Genomic DNA, 14,603 nt, shown 5'->3' with positions numbered 1-14,603 from the left:
CAATTGAGTCATTAAAAATAAAAAAAAAAAGTGGGGGCACTGTCTAAGAATGCTCTTAATTAATCAAATTTGAATACGGTTATGACAGTTGGAAGTCATATTTTTAAAAAGTGGGAGCACTATCTGAGAATACCCTTAAGACTCGTTATTTTTTTTTTCTTTTTTTTCCAAGATATTTAAAAATCAATTAGTAAAATACTGACAATAAATTTCAAAAATAACCCCAGGCTTAATGGGTTTAAAAAAAAAATAAAATAATATTTATTTTCAAATTGTTTTTGGAATTATTAATTGATTAATAATTATCACAGAAAATGTTTAAATATAATTTACTTTTTTTAGCTAACGAATCTTGATTATAAGTTAGAAAAAAAATGTGAAAAAGACAATGCGTTTTTAATATTAAATCAGACTCTAACTTAATAATTATTAATATTGTTATTGTTTCTATAGCGTACGCTTTAACGAAATCTTATAACTAAAAATATATATAAATATATACGAAGCGTGATTTGTGTTTTCATAGCACATAAGTCTTTCAGTTATTTAATAAATTGTCATGTGTTTTATTTTAATCTTAATTATTATGACAAAAAAAAAATAATATTAATAAAAATAAGAAAAAAATTAAAACATTCTCATCACTTTTACAATTCCCATCAGCATTTGCACATATCCATGGACCGAAATATTATTTAATTATATTTTAAATCACAATTTAATTATAATTAGCATTTTTTTTTCTTTTTAATAAAATTCGAATCACTAAATTAATTTTTTTAAAATTGCACTCTGGTGCATACTATTATATATTAATATTAATAATTATTGTGTCGCATTTAATTGATAACAGGCTTCTGCAAATATTTTAAATAAATTTTACAATATGTAGAAAGCTATGCAACATTGTAATAACAATGATAAACTTTTAAATAACCCGAATATTATATAGTAATATATTTTATTAAATGCAAATCAATTGTTGTAAATTGATGCATTAATATATTTTATAAAAAAAAATAAAAATAAATATTTTATTTGTTTATTATTTTGTTTTGAACAAATTCCAATCTATATTTATCTAATGACTAATAATTCTAGGCTTAAGATTGCATTATAGAGAAAAAAAAACTAAATAATTTGAACGTGGATGTACAATTATTACCATTACCATAATCATCAGAGCCTGTTGTTGTTTTTTTGTGTATTAATATTTATATAAATAAATTGCAAATATATTAACTAACAACTACTTAGGTCTTAGACTGGTGACAGGAGATGGAAGTGTGAAATTATTTGTCGTTGCTAAGGTCGGTGTTTGAACAAACGCTGAATTTTCATTTAAACTTGTGCTTAAGGAATTTGTTTCACTCTTATAACGTATATTCGTGTACTCACGGCCAAATTGAAGAGATTTCTAAAATAAATAAATATTTAAATGTTAATAAATATGTATAATATTATAGTAGAATGATCCGCAGTGAAGTCATTTGAGAATTGGTAAAAAATTTTAAAATTTTCTTTAAATAGAGAAATTTTTTCTAAATATTTATATCAAGAGGTATCACCTGAGCAGATTTTTTTTAATAGCAAGAAATTTTTATTTCAAAATTTAAGTATTTAAAATTTTTTTCTTTACTTTTTCGAAACTTATATTTTACATTTAAAATTTTTTTTAGTCTCAAAGGTAAAATTAATAAAAAAAATTGTAGGGGTGTGCAAATAGTTAAAATTTACGAATTATTTGTATCGAATCAAATTAAAAATGCATATATAAAAGAATAATGAACCTGTTCTGCTTGTCTCCTTTGTGTTGCAGTCTCAATATAATGCAGTACAGCGAGATAAACAAATTTATACTGCGCTTCTGTTTGTACCATTCCAGATCGTTGAGATCTAACTCGTTGAATTGTACGCTGAATATCTATTTCACAGTCCAAGCCTACGAAGAAAATTTAATAAATTATTACTAATATAATTACTGCATTAATATAATGAGTACTACTATTTATCAACTATACCGTGTTGTTTAATTTGATCTAAAATCATATCAATGACGATAAATGTACCAGTTCGTCCGATTCCCGCGCTACAATGAACGAGAATAGGACCAACATGTGCTGGTGTTTGGCCATTTGAGCTAAGCGAGGCTGCAATTGAATCTTGTCGTGCGTTAACATCATGAAGAAAATTTAGTACACAACCTGGGTCCGAAGGTACACCATGATCAGGCCATGCCTGTAAATAAAATAGTTAATTATAATAATAAAAAGGCGATTTTAAAGTTTTAAGATAAGATTGAATTAAAAAGATTCTTTTCTCGACATTTTTTATGTATTTCAAGGTATAGTATATTACACACCAAGGAAGGAAAGTAGGGCATTTCAACCCGCGTGTATAACTGCCTGCCCAAGCCGAAAGTTTATCTTCTATTTCTTAAAAAATTTTGAAACTCATCAAAGTTAATTTAAAAATAAGTACTATAGCACTAATCAAAGCTAATTAAATGTACTTTAAAATGCAATCACCCGAAATAGATTATCTTTGAAATTTTAGAAGCTATATGACGATAAATCAACAAGTCTTTTTTATTGAAATATCAAGAAACTTTAAATGAACATAACTTCTAAACTTTCTGTCTGATTTAGCTCATCTTCGAACTGAAATGAGCTCTTTAACTAAAGAATAAGTATGTGAAGTTTCATTAAGATCGATGTAAACTTGTGATCGCTATCGTGGGAGAACGGCGCGGTATATCGTATATGTATAAACTTTCGAACCAATGGTATTTCGGAACTAACTCAACTAGCTGAATATTAATAATTTAATTTTAAATTATTTATAATTGAATTACTGAAAAATACTTAATTATTTTTCACCTGAAAATGATAATGATAAATTCTCCTAGGCTCTGAGAAATTAGGTTTGTTTCCTTGTAAAAGAAATTCACGCAGCGTATAATCAGCTGTTGATGTACGTGCGAGCGCACGAACTTTCCATTCATTACCGTATTCAGCAGCTTCACCTTCTTCCGGCCAGTATCTAGCACACTTGTTCTATAAATAAAAAATGTACAAATAAATAAAACATAATGATGTGATAAATATTTTATTTATTAAATTATTTAACAAGTTTCGATACCTTTCCCCGTTCCATTTCTTTAGTGGTCATTACAATAACTTGAGTATTCTCTTGATAAACCATATGCCAAAAGTCTTGAATTGTATTAGGAAGACAACCTTGAGTTGCAATATAACATTTATTAAATGCTAAAGAGTCATTACTGGCCACAGTACCGGTCCCCGAACCCTCTCTTTCTTCATTCTGCAATAAATTTATTCACTTAAATTTATCACATTTATTTTTATTACAAATATATTTATGCCACATAAAATAACCCAGACACTGAGGGGAAAGACAATTAACGAAAACTGCTTCGATATAAAAAAGTTTGAGCAACTAGTCGATTGTGAGGAGTAAAAATAAAGGATCAGCAGGAAGTCAAATGGAAGTACATGAAAAGGAGATCCAAAGGTTTTGTGTCCAATCAATTAGAATCTGTTATAAATTTAGAAAAAACGAACATTTAAAAAATTGCAGTTCCTAATAAAATAGCTAACCAAGTAAACGAGTTCAATTTAAACATGAATTTTTTTGATAGATCTCTTCCAGTTTTTCACTCAAATATTAAAAATCTTCTCAGTAATTAATCAAGTTTTTTCTTTCCTCAGAAAAAAAAAAACGTCTAAATTTAATTATGATTCTATTTTCAAATCATAGTTTTCCTTATATTTATAACTACAATATGTAACCAGATGTATATAGCCGATTGGCGTACAATATAAATAAATAAATTATTTACCTTAATGTAATTAGCGTTAATATAATCTGCCCCAGGAACATTGGGATCTACATCTTTAAGTTTCACTCTCGTGTGATCGACTAAAAAAAAAGTTTATTGTAACTATAATATATAAACACAAAATTAAATAATTAAATAAAATATCTTACAAGGTAAAATATTTTTATAACGATTTTTTGCACGATTCTCCGGCCTCAATCCTTCCTTGCGTGAGAATAAATGGCGGCATTCAAGTTGCTGAAGAGATTCGAATTCTTCCCAGAAACCAGCTTTACCTTTACCACGTCCCGATCCAGATTCATCACTTCCTGGTGCGCCATTCCAGCTCGTCCAACCATTTGACGAACCATTTTCTTTGTGTAATTGTCTTACTCGACTTTCAATGCCACTGGCATTAATACGAGTTGCATTAAATGGTTGTCTAAAATTATTTATAATTTATTTAATCTTCTTTATTTTAAATTTAATAATAATTTATAATCTTACCGTAAATGTACTACACTGCCACTTGTTTCAACCATTGGATTGCGTTTATAATGCTCAATAAGGTCGCTTAAACTATCAAATTTTTCACCACCACCAACATCATATTTATTATCCTATAAAAGAATTTAAAACATTATATTTTACCAATAAATATTTTTGTTTATATTTAAAATTACCTGATAACGAATCATAACATGTGTAACGCGATCGTCCGTACGTACAGACAATACAAAATCACCCGGTTTACTTTGAGACTCTCGCACCAAAAAAGATCCATTTTTACCCCGTTCGAGCATCAACCTCTCAGCTTCTTTAGCTGACAAGTGTCCGTGAAACCACCTCTCTGTCGTAGGATCAGCACAATTCAGTGGATACTTTAATTCAATAACTTCACCATTTTTTTCACGCAACTGTCCCCCATTTTCCATATAATACTGCACGAGTTCTGACAGGGTTGCAAATTTTTCACCACCATACAAATCGTAAAAGTCACCAGTATTTTGAATTTTAATGTGAGTTACTTCGCTATTCCTTCTATTTTAAATAATATAATATTGTTATAAGTTATCGCTATCTACAATAAGTGTAATTAAGTAAATTAATAGTGAAGGCCATTCGCAGACAGTGCTCCCCACTTTTTTAAGATTTTTAATGATTTTCAACTGTCATAAACGTATCAAAATTTTATAAATTAATTAAAAAAAAAGTTGAAGCATTAATTAAAAAATGGAATTTTCCTCAGATACAGAATTTAAAAAAAATACTTACAGTTGACATCAATTGGTAGTAAAACGAAATTTGGAAAATAAATCTCAGTAAAATTTTTATGTCAATTTTATAATTAGAATTTTCAAATTTTTTAGGCTTAAATTCAATCAACAAATTTCGTTTGACTTTTAATTGATAGCAACTAAGTAATTATTTTTAAATTCTGTATTTTAGTGAAATTGCGACTACATGGTAAAAAACAACCGGGCCAATCCAAGCGGTGTAGGTGTTAAAATTTCCGGTGTTAAATTTTAACACCTTAAACGATGTTAAAATAACACCACTGCTGGTTTAAATATTCTTTAGCGGTGTGAAAAAAATTCCTCGATGTTTAAATAATTTACTTTGTGAATATTTTGACTTACTCGATCTCTACAGTTAACACAGTGTTTTTATTAATTAAATTATTGGTGATTGAAGTGGTGAGCGTAAAATTGTGTAATTTTTAAATAAATTAAGTATAACATAAATAATTATTTAAATAAGTACATAGCATAATTGAAATTTCTTGCAGATAATTTTCATTAAATTTTTATATTTTTTTTTCTAATTTCTATACGTAAATTTTGTTTTTACACCGATTTAACACCGGTTTTATTTCATTTTAACACCAATCTTTTTTTTCAATTAATGCTTCACTTTCTTAAAAATTAATTAATGGACTTTAAATGATAGTAAAAGTTAGCGGACATCTAACAATTTCCAAAATTTTGAAATAAATTTAAATGTTTATAAAATAAAAACAAAAAATGCATGTTTAAAGAATTCAAACTTCAGTACATGTATTTTTATAAATTTTATTATTTTAATTATTTAATTTTTTTATATGTAATCAAGAATTGCCGTATGCTGCTGCATTTAAACTCATAAAATTTAAATACAATTATAACAGTTGAAAATTATTGCATATTTTTAAAAAGTGGAGCACTGTCAGAATACCCTAATACTCCAAATATATATATATATATACTAATTTATATGTAAACTACCTTACTGAAAGAGTAAAATCACCAGGATTAGAAGAACTTGGACGTGCAAGAAATGAACTGTCATAGCCTCGTTCCATCAATAAACGTTCGGCCTCTAATCCTGATATGTTGGGATGAAACCATCTGCAAAATTCAAAATATTAAATCTAAATAACCTGTCAGTAAATAAAAAAATAAATAAAGTAGTTTAAATAAACAAAACAAATAATAATAATAATATTAATAAACTCGAAGCAATGTAATTATTAAATAACTATCACATTTAAAATAAACGACAAAAGCTCGCTGTCTGCCGCGCCCTGTACTCTCATTCTCATGTGGGACATGTGAATTTTACTGTACATATTGACAAGTGATATTCATTCGATGCTATTGATATTCTATAAATCAGACTAGATATTCATATATATGTATATGTAATTTTTTTTAAGCCTCACATACTCAACATAAAACAATAATAATAATAATAACTATCAAAAAATTATAATTAACAAGTATGTTATTGTCGCACTTAAGCTCTCAAAATAATTAGATCTTTTTATGCAAATATATTTATATATATAATAACTATTATATGATAAATTAATGAGTGCGATGAAATGATTTTGTTCACATAAGAGCGCATAACTTACCGTTAATGACTAATCTCAGCGATGATTATCAGCACCTTGCCTAATTATTCGCTGTCTGTGATGATATTATTTATGATAATAATAATTATCATACATTTATTTATTTATTATTATTATTATTAGTTTATTAATCGACTTATTTATTAATACTAATGACTTAGTAGTATTACAATATTTTTTTTTAAAAAAGAAGATAAACTTTTCTCACCTGCGAGATGCCATGTCGTGATTATAATTACGACCACCTGGCAATCAATAATTTGTAATATCTCATCAGAGATTTTTTGCTTTATATATATATATATATATATATATATATATATATATATATATATATATATGAATATATGTATATGTATATATTAATTATTATAAATTTAAAATTTAATTTAATTACAAGATAAAATATTTAATTATTTAGTTTTATGATAAAATCCGCGCCGCTGAATAAACATTTTTTAAATATTTAAATAATAAATTATTTAATTATAAATTAAAAAATAATATAAAATAATTTATTTAATTCTGTATGTACAAGCGGCAATGAAAATGCTGCTAAAAAATTTCACTCAAACTCAACTAAACGACAGATTGAGAATAAGAGAAATGGTCAACTAAAACCATTGATTATAAAAATATATTGAGATATGAATGATAATCTGGATTTTGATTCTGATAACTATTAATTTATATTTTATCTCAACTGATAGCGTTACTTGTCTATTTCCAAAAATAATTAAAATGAGAATGAATGTAGCAGACATCACAATTTCAAATATAAAAATAAATAAAATGAATAATTTAAAAAATCAAATTTTTAAAAAATGCAATTATTAATTTCAAAATTTTTTAAATGCGCATTTTATTTAAATTTCATTAATTATTTACTCTTTTTATTTATATTATAATTGTAAATTTCTCTGATGTCTGCTACATTCACACTCATATGTTTTCTACCTTATCGATTCTATTGTTGATGTGTGGGTGTTGATGTTTTCGTTTGATAATGGAGCAAATTATTTTTTAGCTGCTATTAAAATTTTTAATTACTCGTTTTTATACTTTATTATTATTAATTAAAGTGGCAGATGAATTTATAAACATGTGCAGATTTTTACAAGCAATTATTACTCATAAATAAATAAATAATTGTAAATACATGGGTATTAGAATAAATAGCTGTTGGGTTAATTAATTAAGTGATAATAAATAATATGGATAACACTATGACTGCTGAATGTTTGACACTAGATTTTGGACCTTTTGAAACTGTTCATCGTTGGCAACGTATGCCTGAATGTGATGAATTTGTTGGAGCAAGGTACAATTATGACACCTAAAGTTAGCAGACTGCTAACAATTTTTTGATTTTTTTTAAAACGATAAACAATAAACAATGAGTGTCAATGTAGCAGACATGAGACAATTTGTAAATTTGAAATAAATAAATTAATTAGTTAAAATAATGACATTTCAAAAAATGCGCATATAGATTTTGCATTTATCTAAAGGTCCATTTTTTTATTTTTACTCTACTTACAATTTAATCATTTATTTTAAAATTTAAAAAATTGACAATCGTCTGCTACATTCATATGAAGCAGAATCAGACAAATTTAAAAAAATATTTTTAAAAATTGCATCTATAGCTTTTAAATTTTTTTACAAGTACATATTTTTAATTTTTTTTTGTAATTGATTTGTTGAAAAGAAAATCTTACAATTGTTAATCATCTGTTTACTTTAGGACCATCAATAATTATATTTTTTTATTAATTAACATCAATTTTAATGAGTGCGAATCTAATGATCTTGAAGTTAGCAGACAATTAACAATTTTCGGATTTTTTTTCAACAATTAAAATACAAAAAAAAAAAAACTAAAAATATGCAGAAAATTAAAAAAACTACAAGTACAATTTTTTCGAATATTTTTTTTTTATAATTTATCATTTTTTAAAAAATTCAAAAACTATTAAACGTCGGCTAATTTTAGTATCATTAAATGTAGCAGATATCAGACAATTTATAAATTTTAAATAAATAAAAATAATGAAATTAAAAAAAAATGCGCGTACCGATTTTTCATTTATCTAAATGCGCATTTTTTATTTGTATTTTACTTACATTTTATTTATTTATTCGAAAATTTCAAAAATTCCTACTTGTCAGTTACATTCACACTCATAATTTAATTAATTAACAAATTTATTATTTTTTATAGACGCAGTAAACATACAGTAGCTGCGTACAAAGATGCAATTTACGTATTTGGTGGTGACAATGGCAAAAGAATGTTAAATGATTTATTACGTTTTGATGTGAAGGAAAAATCTTGGGGACGTGCTGTCGTAACTGGAAATCCTCCAGCACCCAGATATCATCACTCGGCAGTAGTCCATGACTCATCAATGTTCGTATTCGGTGGTTACACTGGTGACATTCACTCAAATTCAAACTTAACAAATAAAAATGATTTGTTTGAATACAAATTTCAAACCGGCCAATGGACTGAGTGGAAATTCATTGGTAAAACTCCAGTAGCAAGATCCGCACACGGTGCTGCTGTTTATGACAACAAATTATGGATATTTGCTGGCTACGATGGAAATGCGCGTTTAAATGATATGTGGACAATATCACTACTACCCGGTGAATTAAGAACTTGGGAACAAGTTGTACAGTCTGGTGATTGTCCACCAACATGCTGTAATTTTCCAGTTGCAGTTGCACGCGAATCGATGTTTGTATTCAGTGGTCAAAGTGGTGCTAAAATAACAAATAGTCTATTTAAATTTCACTTTAGAGAAAAAAAATGGACGCGTATATCTACAGAACATATATTACGTGGTACACCACCACCACCAGCAAGACGCTACGGTCATACAATGGTCAGTTTTGACCGTCACTTGTATGTATTTGGTGGTGCTGCTGATCAAACACTTCCAAATGATCTTCATTGTTATGATTTAGATACACAAGCTTGGAGTATTGTCATTCCATCAAGTGACAGTGAAATACCATCTGGCAGATTATTTCATGCTGCTGCTGTTATTGGTGAAGCCATGTTCATATTTGGTGGTACTGTTGACAATAATGTACGTTCTGGTGAAACTTATCGCTTCCAATTTTCATCTTATCCAAAATGTACTTTACACGATGACTTTGGTAGACTATTAAGCTTAAGACAATTTTGTGACGTTGAATTTATTGTCGGTAAAGACAATATGGAAAAAAAAATACCAGCTCACATTGCTATGGTAGCGGCACGTTCACAATTTTTGAGCGCGAAAATTCGAGAGGCAAGAAAAAAAACTGTAGCTGCAGCAAAAACTACGGAAGTAAAAGATAAAGATGATAAAAATACTGCAGCAAAAGAATCATCAACATCATCATCGTCGTCATCAGTAGTATCATTATTGGAAGTTAAACTCGAAGACGCAGTACCCGAGGCTTTTGAAATGGTTTTAAATTATATTTATACAGATCATATTGATCCAACAAAAAGTATAAGAGATCAGCAACAACAGTCTGAACAGCAACAACAACAAACAAGTAATAGAATTGTTTTACTTATGATGGACGTATACCGACTTGCATTTCAATTTAATATGAAGCGGTTGGAGCAGCTGTGTGTTCATTATCTTGAAGCGACAATTAATCATACAAATGTTTTAGAGGCATTGCACAATGCGGCTCATCTTAAATTATATTTTATAAAAGAATTTTGTTTGAGTTTTGTTGTCAAAGACAGTAATTACAATCAAATTGTCATGAGCCACGAGTTTGAGACACTAGACCAGCCGTTGATGGTAGAAATTATACGACGCAGGCAGGTACCACAAACAACACGAGTGTATTCGAAACAGTATGAACTGGGCACTGGTACGACACTCGAACAGGATATGGAAAAATTTTTGAAAGACAGTGGTAAAGAATTTTGTGATATCACTTTAATGCTGCGTGGAGATCCTTATCCAGCTCATAAAGCCATTTTAGCAGCACGTTGCAGTTATTTTGAAGGAATGTTTCGTTCCTTTATGCCTAAAAATAATACTGTTAATATACAAATCGGTGAAATGATACCTTCAACAGAATCCTTTGTATCCTTAATGAGATATATTTATTACGCTGATGTTTCAATGCCTCCAGAAGACTCACTCTATCTTTTTACTGCTCCAGTATTTTATGGATTTACGAACAATCGATTGCAAGCATTTTGCAAACAAAACTTAGAAATGAATGTCACTGTTGACAATGTTATACCTATTTTGGAAGCTGCAGATAGAATGCAAGCTAGTGATATGAAAAAATACGCGCTTAATATTATAGTTCATAATTTTAGTAAGGTAACGATATTAATTATTACTATTAATTCAGAAATAATTCGTGTTAATATTGTTTTATAATTTTTTTTAGGTCGCACGATTGCCGAGAGTTCGACAAATAAGCCGTGAATTACTTCTTGATATTTTCGATGCTCTAGCAGATGAAGGAACTGAATCTTCTTGTCAAGATATGACTAGTGATTGTTGACAGGCTGTGATAATTATTAAGTTACGCATAAATGATGAAAAATGTACGATATTTCTTCCATGTAAGTATAAATATAATAGATAATTGTACTTTCTAATAATAAATTAATAACATAAGATATTTAAACAATGTAAAACATGTTTATTTATTGCTATCCGTCTTTAAGGATTTTTTTTTATTATTCATTTTTATCAAAAACTTCTAGAAAGGAAAGTAGTACATTCCAGCAAATAGTAGAATAGTTCCTAAAAATAAGTATCAACAAATCAAACATTGTTATCAAACTATGAACATTTTATTTTTGATAGCTTTGCATCTGTATTTCCCTTATGAACTACTAAATAACAACATTGATTATCTAAATCAATTAAATTTACGTAGTTATGAATACATTAAAGTCATTATGACTATCAATACATTTGACAATACAGATAATTTGAATATAAATACAGAAAATATATCAAGAGCTCCGCTCATTTTTCAGGGAATTAGTGATGATAAAATACTAATTACATATCAATACAAAGTCTTTCCTGTACATGAATCGTAACTGTAATCGAAAAAAAAGAAGCCAACAATTCCAAGTCAGCACTAAATTAATAAACATCAATAATTTATTGCTAGTAATTAGCAATGAATAAGCGGTTTCCTCTGTGTACCACAAGGTCCCATTTAGGCCCTATCCTCTTTAATATCTTCATAGATGACATTGGTGATAAACTCAGCTCATAATTTATTTTGTACGCCGACGATTTGAAGATTTTCTGCGATTTAAAAAAAAATATTGCGAATCTTATTACGGTATTTCCTGATTACGCTAAATCTAAAATAATAATAGAAGTAATTTAAAGTTCACTGATGAATTTGTTGAGTAGAGAACGTACACGTGCAAGGTTGTCGAGTAAAGAAAAAAAAATCATTTATAAATAATGAATTATTTATTAATATTTTTTTTATTAATTATAATTATTCTTAATAGTATAATTAGGCCTTATTGTGTTTTATTGATATTTATTTTTAATATTATTATAAATTGTAGCTTGATGCAAGCAACGTAACAATAGCGATCAAAATCATAATGTTTCTTATGTATAATAATAATAATAATAATAACAATAATAATAATAATAATAATAATAATAATAATAATAATAATAATAATAATAATACAATAGAAATAATCTTATCTGAATAATGAAAAAAGAAAAAAAAATAATAATTAGAGCATAAAATACGCTACAAAATACAACGTCATCCCTAATTTGTATTGACATATTAATTTAAATAATAGTTTTTTTTTTTTTTTTTTTTCAGTCTATTAATCACAAATAATTATTGATAATATATTAAATATGTACGTCGATAATTTAAGTATTTGACAAAGAAAATAAACAAATAATAAGTATTTTTGATCCGATTTTGTAGATTAATTAGTACATACTAATAATCAAAATATTACTACTAAATATGTACAGCTTTAAGAATCATTTGTTTTGTATATTTTTTTGTCTAATTAATACAATACATTGTTCGTATTTTATAAAATTTACGAAACAATTGTATTTTACATTTTTCTAAAAGTCAAAATATCACTTCTAATTATACAATTTTCATATTTATTTAATTATATATTTAAGTTAGTCTACAGACTTTCTTAAAGCATTTATTTATTAGTTATTTTTTTTTAACTATTAATTACAATCTAGTAGGCCCGTTTTTTTGCTTAGATATCTAGAAAAAAAAAGTTAATAATTTATGATATTAATCACAATTTACATTCACAGACAAGCGCGCACGCGCGTAAGTTGCACTGCAACATTAAACAAAACAAAAAATTTTTTTTTGATGAATATGTAAATTTAAATGCTTAACATATATAAATGTATATATTTTTATATTAACAATTCATAATAATAATAATCTGTATGGTCATCATTATAAACTTCATAATTTACGTTGATTTCAAGTGGCCCCTATCTGAAAATAACAAAATTATTTTTAAACCTACATTTTTCATTAATATATAACTATTTTTTAATTTATAAATTATGACATTACGGAATCATAATTACAATAGTATATTGTGTGACAAGGGATGAAACAAAACGATTTCAGACCAGGGTGAAGTTGGCTGACATCACCCGCGGTCTGAAATTGTGTTTCATCCTGAGTTATACACTAGATTTTTAACAATTAACTGCATTGGAACTTAAAGTTTCAATGTCAACAACCAGTCGGAAACAAGTTAATATAAGGCCAATAGTGTAATCAACTATTAGCGCAATCATTAATCGATTTGTAATTTATAATTAGGCAGACTTGGGGTTCGATATTGGAAAAAATAATCATTGTCTTTCATTTTTATGTGCTAGCGTGATTATAGACGCCTTGACTAAAGCTTCCATAGAAAATACAGACTCAATACAGACTCAATACAGACTCGGTGCTCAATATTGAGAAAAATAATCATTTTCTATCATTTTCATGTGCTAGCGTGATTATAGACGCCTTGACTAAAGCTTCCATAGAAAATACAGACTCAATACAGACTCAATACAGACTCGGTGCTCAATATATTATATATATTATATATATATTATAGCTGCATTGGACTGGAATTTGCTGGTTTCGACTGGCTGTAGAGACACTGAAACTAAGTTTCAATGCTGGTATCATGAAAAAATATAATTGTAATTGTTTTATACTTACATGTGTGTACAAAAACAATTTAATCAAGGGTGGAAAAAAAAATACTGCTGTTACAATGTAAACAATAGCTTTTACATGTAGAATGCAGTATTCCAAAACCGTCAAGACGTCTGATGAATGAGCTTTTTGCCCTTTCAAACACGCTCGACTATAAAATAGCAATATCCTCTCAAAGGATAAAGACACTTCATCGATTTTCTTCACTTCTACAATAAAATAAAATAAATAAACATGAGCTATATTTATAAAAAAAGAAAAAAAAAACGTATACTGTCATTAAGTTGTAATAATAAATTAAATGAACCTTTTCTCTTCTTTAACAGAACCACCAGTAAATGAGGGTGTACGTTGAGTTGATTCCAGCCTTCTACGTCTTTCTTCAATCGCCTCGGTATCAAAACTTACGGTCGATTGTACAGACGCCGAGGCTACTGACGCATTTACGTGCCTCGTTTTTATTAAAGGAGGATTTCGTGATTGAGGAATTGCAAATGCTCGTCTTAGTGCTCCACGTGGTGGTGATGGAGGTGGATAAGAAATACCTATGACACAAAATAAATTATTTTTATTTATAAATTTATAAGAAAAACAAATTTTTTATGTTAATTGTTATATCATATA

At 27.4% G+C, this 14,603-nt stretch overlaps 3 protein-coding genes across 11 annotated transcripts in view; 1 reads left to right on the top strand and 2 right to left on the bottom strand.

The window, feature by feature from the left end:
• Nucleotides 1-729: 729 nt before the first annotated feature.
• On the bottom strand, nucleotides 730-7,214 carry LOC103573389 (tyrosine-protein phosphatase corkscrew). Of its 5 annotated transcripts, XM_008552461.3 has the most exons (12): nucleotides 7,135-7,214; nucleotides 6,946-6,982; nucleotides 6,106-6,228; nucleotides 4,525-4,882; nucleotides 4,349-4,461; nucleotides 4,012-4,283; nucleotides 3,863-3,942; nucleotides 3,142-3,324; nucleotides 2,880-3,056; nucleotides 2,022-2,238; nucleotides 1,791-1,942; nucleotides 730-1,417 (listed from the first exon to the last, which is right to left on the bottom strand). In XM_008552461.3, exons 2-12 carry the CDS (start codon nucleotides 6,957-6,959, stop codon nucleotides 1,250-1,252), a joined length of 1,857 nt encoding a protein of 618 aa, XP_008550683.1. In that variant the 5' UTR covers nucleotides 6,960-6,982; nucleotides 7,135-7,214; the 3' UTR covers nucleotides 730-1,249. The 5 variants fall into 5 exon arrangements, with proteins under 5 accessions (XP_008550683.1, XP_008550684.1, XP_053595098.1 ...); XM_008552462.3 differs by lacking the exon at nucleotides 7,135-7,214 and having other exon boundaries at nucleotides 4,525-4,879; nucleotides 6,946-7,048; XM_053739123.1 differs by lacking the exon at nucleotides 7,135-7,214 and having other exon boundaries at nucleotides 6,111-6,228.
• Nucleotides 7,215-7,723: 509 nt separating this feature from the next.
• Nucleotides 7,724-14,396, top strand: LOC103573391 (leucine-zipper-like transcriptional regulator 1). The gene is made up of 4 exons (XM_008552468.2): nucleotides 7,724-8,058; nucleotides 8,962-11,086; nucleotides 11,157-11,334; nucleotides 14,306-14,396. Exons 1-3 carry the CDS (start codon nucleotides 7,952-7,954, stop codon nucleotides 11,271-11,273), a joined length of 2,349 nt encoding a protein of 782 aa, XP_008550690.1. The 5' UTR covers nucleotides 7,724-7,951; the 3' UTR covers nucleotides 11,274-11,334; nucleotides 14,306-14,396.
• The window catches only part of LOC103573390 (pleckstrin homology domain-containing family G member 5), a 51,635-nt gene continuing 49,642 nt past the window's right edge, over nucleotides 12,611-14,603 (bottom strand). For all 5 annotated transcript variants that reach the window (XM_008552467.3, XM_053739112.1, XM_008552465.3 and 2 more), the window contains 3 exons: nucleotides 14,287-14,524; nucleotides 13,983-14,188; nucleotides 12,611-13,250 (listed from right to left, as the gene is read on the bottom strand). In XM_008552467.3, the coding sequence (XP_008550689.1) occupies nucleotides 14,170-14,188; nucleotides 14,287-14,524 (257 nt within the window). In that variant the 3' untranslated portion in view covers nucleotides 12,611-13,250; nucleotides 13,983-14,169. The remainder of the gene's footprint in view (nucleotides 13,251-13,982; nucleotides 14,189-14,286; nucleotides 14,525-14,603) is intronic.

Source organism: Microplitis demolitor, chromosome 1 (assembly GCF_026212275.2).
Source record: "Microplitis demolitor isolate Queensland-Clemson2020A chromosome 1, iyMicDemo2.1a, whole genome shotgun sequence".
Taxonomy (NCBI): domain Eukaryota; kingdom Metazoa; phylum Arthropoda; class Insecta; order Hymenoptera; family Braconidae; genus Microplitis; species Microplitis demolitor.
This window is presented reverse-complemented; position numbering and strand designations above follow the sequence as displayed.

Bases quoted from the DNA above. Each gene is read 5' to 3' on its own strand.
- LOC103573389 (XM_008552461.3), bottom strand. The intron at 3,325-3,862 runs GTAAATAATTTA...AATTTATTGCAG, and splicing joins TTAACGCTAATTACATTAAG to AATGAAGAAAGAGAGGGTTC. The intron at 2,239-2,879 runs GTGAAAAATAAT...TTTTATTTACAG, and splicing joins TTTATCATTATCATTTTCAG to GCATGGCCTGATCATGGTGT.
- LOC103573391 (XM_008552468.2), top strand. From the start codon at position 7,952: ATGGATAACACTATGACTGCTGAATGTTTGACACTAGATTTTGGACCT. The intron at 8,059-8,961 runs GTACAATTATGA...TATTTTTTATAG, and splicing joins GATGAATTTGTTGGAGCAAG to ACGCAGTAAACATACAGTAG. The intron at 11,087-11,156 runs GTAACGATATTA...AATTTTTTTTAG, and splicing joins TAGTTCATAATTTTAGTAAG to GTCGCACGATTGCCGAGAGT.